At 52.7% G+C, this 3,895-nt stretch overlaps 1 protein-coding gene across 1 annotated transcript; it reads right to left on the bottom strand.

The window, feature by feature from the left end:
* Positions 1-346: 346 nt before the first annotated feature.
* On the bottom strand, positions 347-2,458 carry FAM167B (family with sequence similarity 167 member B). Its single transcript, XM_017527925.2, has 2 exons — positions 1,526-2,458; positions 347-841 (listed from the first exon to the last, which is right to left on the bottom strand). The coding sequence occupies exons 1-2, from the start codon at positions 1,784-1,786 to the stop codon at positions 611-613; spliced, it is 492 nt and encodes a 163-aa protein (XP_017383414.1). The 5' UTR covers positions 1,787-2,458; the 3' UTR covers positions 347-610.
* Positions 2,459-3,895: the final 1,437 nt, after the last annotated feature.

Here is a 3,895-nt window from a genome sequence, read left to right as displayed (position 1 = left end):
ATATATATATATATATATATATATATATAAAATTAGCCAGGCATGGTGGCAGCCACTTATAATTCCAACTACTCAGGAGGATGAGGCAGGAGAATCGATTGAACCTGGGACATGGAGGTTGCAGTGAGCAGAGATCACACCACTGCACACATAAAAAAGCATAACAAAAAAAGAAATAAACGAGGGAGCTGCCTTTAAATCCACGTCTCCCAGATTCTGCACTCTTCAGCATCCCAATTTACCTAAGTCACTTCCCATGGGCCTGCAGTGGACTAGGGTGGTCCCAGGGACAGGCCACGTTCAGACAGCGGCCCTGGGCCTGAATAAACGACTGCAAGAGACCTTGATGGGAAGCGGACAGGGCGTTTATTGAGGAGTTTGTGGGTGTGAGCTCCTCCTCCTCCCCCGCCCAGCTGGCAGCAGAGGAAACAGGATGCTAGGGTTTTGCACTCTTGGAATTCAGCGCTCAGAAGCCTGAATGTTTCTGCTCCCCCGCCAGGAGCTGGTGCCTCTGGGGCACCCCTCCCTTCCCTCTTCTCAGGCAGGCAGGGGAAGCGGCAGTGGGAGAGGGGGTGGGGAGGCGGGAGGAGGGGCGGCCCACAGGTGTTCCTCAGCAGAGTGTGAAGCGCCGGGCGCTGATGTTCATGCGCGTGAGGCCCAGGTGCCGCAGCAGTGGGGCCAGGGCCCGGCCGTCCCCGGGCTCCAGCTCTAGCTCCAGCTCGGCCTCATCCAGCAGCTCCTGGTGCAGGTGACAGGCCTGGTCCATCTTCAGCCGGTGCAGCTGGGCCCGCAGCCGCAGCAGCTGCCCTGCCAGCTGCCGGTCCTGCGCCTGCATCTCCCGCTGCGGCCGAGAGGGGGCGTGAGCCTGACGGACCGGCCCTCGGCCGCGCGCTGTTCCACCCTTCCTGGCAACGCTGGGCCTCGGCACTGGCTGTGTCCTCCCCGGCCCCTTCTCAGCTCAGCTTGATCCCTCCCCATCTCCCAATCTTGCTCCACCTGGTGGTTCTCAAACCGGGCTAAGTACTCATTATTAAGCAAATCCAGCTGCCTGGGACCCATCCCAGATCAACTAAGCAGAATCTCTGCGTTGGAGCCTGGTTATCTTTCTATTTGCACGTGTTGGGTTGGGAGCCACCTATTCAAATTCCCATCTTCAGAATCTGCCTGCGGCATTGCCAGGGCCTCCTTTTGTACTTCACTGTATCTCTGGGGCATAGCAAGTCCCAGAGTAAGGGAGGCCGTATCTTTTCCTGTCTATCATGGTGCTCCACACTCCCCAGTGGCAGGGCTCTGTCCCCTAAGCCACAGGAGCCCAAGGTCAGTAAATTGGTTGGAATCCTTCAGCAAGGCTCCCTGAATACAGCACTGGACAAGTCCATTCCTGGCTCCTCAGCCCAGGACACCTGAGTGGGCCGGTGCTGGAGGCGGGGTTCATTCTCATCCCTTCCCCATGCCTGTGGTCTTGGGCCCTAGGGAAGACCAGCCCCAAGGCCCTGTGCAAAGCTGCCCACCCCACCAGACTCACCAGCTCTCCTCGGAGCCACTCAAGGGCGGAGTCCATTGAGTCGAAGCCACTGATGGCCCCAGGTCCCCCTGGTCCAGATTTGGCTTGGGCCCTACGCCAGGCCTGGCTCTGGACCTGGGCTGTCCACTCCAGATATGAGGGCCGCCGAGTCTGCAGCTGAAGCTTAGCTGTGAGTGCCTTCACAGAGTCCAGGCTCTCCCCCTCCTCATCCTCTTCATCCTCTTCGCCCACCGCCTGGAATTTCAGTTGCCCCAGGGACATGGCAGGTTTGAGGTGAGTGACAGGGCAGAGCTGCAGCTCTGGGATGAGGGAAGGGCTGGCAGTATTGCCCAGGGAGAGGTGGTAGAAGCTGAGGGTGAGAAGAGTGTGCCAGGGAGTGAATGATGGTCAATGTTCAAAGTGGGTTAGGGGGCTGAGTGTGCCAGGGTGAGTGAGCAGATGGCTGTGTGTGAGGCCAAGTGTGCAAGGGCTGGAATTTTCCTGGACTGCTAACTTGGGAGCCACGTGATGCCCATCCGGGTGGGGGCCGGAGGAACCCTGCTTCTCTGGCCTTTTGGATGAATTTTATTGTCTTTGCCCAGAAGGAGACACCCAGTTCCCAGAAAGGAAGTTGCTCCAGGATGAGAAAAGCATCATTCACACCAGAGTCTTGGCCCTCTTCCCAAGACCCAAGTTAAGGGAGCTGAGATCCGGGAGGAGGCTGCCTAGCCACCCCTTGTCCTTACTCGTGACACTAGCCCTTCGGCAAAGGACTAGCCTCCAGGGCCCTGGCCTGGGAGTCAGGAGACCTGGGTTCTAGTGCTGGCTCTGCGGAACCTTGGGCAAGTCACTGACCTTCTCTGAGCTCTGTTGGGACAGATCAAGGATTTCAGGCTAATACTCTAAGGAGCCATAGGTTCCCTTGGAAATTCTTCAAGGGCTGCCTGCAGGGGAAGGGCAGACCTGTGGATCAAGTCCTTGCTCTCCCTCTCCCTGCCCCTCCCAGGGCTTCAACCAGAGCAGTTCGCTTTTTAAAACTTTGTTTTGAAACATAACGTACACACAGAAAAATTGTATATATCATAAATGCATGAGAGTGTGGTGGCTCACGCCGGTAACCCCAACACTTTGTGAAGCCAAGACAGGCAGATCACCTGAGGTCAGGAGTTTGTCACCAGCCTGGCCAACATGGTAAAACCCCATCTCCACTAAAAATATAAAATTAGCCGGATGTGGTGGTGTGCACCTGTAATCCCAGCTACTCAGGAGGCTGAGGCCAGAGAATCACTTGAACCCAGGAGATGCAGGTTGCAGTGAGCCGAGATCACACCATTTCCAGCCTGGACAAAAACAATGAAACTCAATCTCAAAAAATAAGTAAATAAATAAATACATGGTTCAACGAATTCTCCCAAACTGAACACATCCATGTAACCAGCACCCAGATCAAGCAACAGAGTATTTCCAGCACCCCGGAAGGGCTGTTAGCCTCCTGTGTGCTCCTGGCCTGCCACTACTCTCCCAAGGGTAACAGCACCAGCGGTTCACAATCTTCAGCATGTATTGGAATCACCTAGAAAGCTTGCTGAGATTGCTAGGCCCCACTGCTAGAGTTTCTGATTCAGTATGTATGGGGCGGAGCCTGGTAATCTGCATTTCTACCAAATTCCCATCCCAGCTGCTGCTGCTCATCTGGAATTATACAATTTCTACTTTTTTTTTCTGTTTTTTTTGAGACAGGGTCTTGCTTTGTTGCCAGGCTAGAGTCTGGAGTGCACTGGTGGGATTATGGCTCACTGCAACCTCAAACTCTTGGATTTAGGGATTCGTTTGCTTGACCTCCTTCGTAGCTGGGAACTTACACGTGCAAGACGCATACCCAGGTAATTTTTTTAAATTTAATTTAACTTAATTTTTTTCTTTTCCTTGTGGTAGTCTCATGAGATAATTTTATTTTTAATAGAAGCAAGGTCTTCCTATGTTGCTCATGCTGGTCTCAAACTCCTGGGCTCAAGCAAATATGTATTCTTTCATGTCTGATTTCTTTCACAGAATAGTTCCAATTTCATGTTTATACTATGGTTTTACTTTTGTTTATATATATAATTTGAAAGAAGGCTTGTATGTGTGTGTGTAAAACTCACATGCAAAAGTCTGAAACAGAGTGGACCAGAAGGCCCTTTAAAGGTAGCAGTTGGTTTTATTCTTAGTAATCAGCACCCACAACAGTGTAGACATCAATGTTTAAGAAATGAAAATAGGGCTGGGCGCGGTGGCTCACGTCTGTAATCCCAGCACTTTGGGAGGCCGAGGCAGGTGGATCACGAGGTCAAGAGATTGAGACCATCCTGGTCAACATGGTGAAACCCCGTCTCTACTAAAAATACAAAA

The sequence above is a fragment of the Cebus imitator genome, unplaced genomic scaffold (assembly GCF_001604975.1).
Source record: "Cebus imitator isolate Cc_AM_T3 unplaced genomic scaffold, Cebus_imitator-1.0 Scaffold51, whole genome shotgun sequence".
Lineage (NCBI taxonomy): Eukaryota > Metazoa > Chordata > Mammalia > Primates > Cebidae > Cebus > Cebus imitator.
The sequence above is the reverse complement of the archived record's forward strand: the minus strand, read 5'-3'. Positions and strand labels throughout refer to the sequence as shown.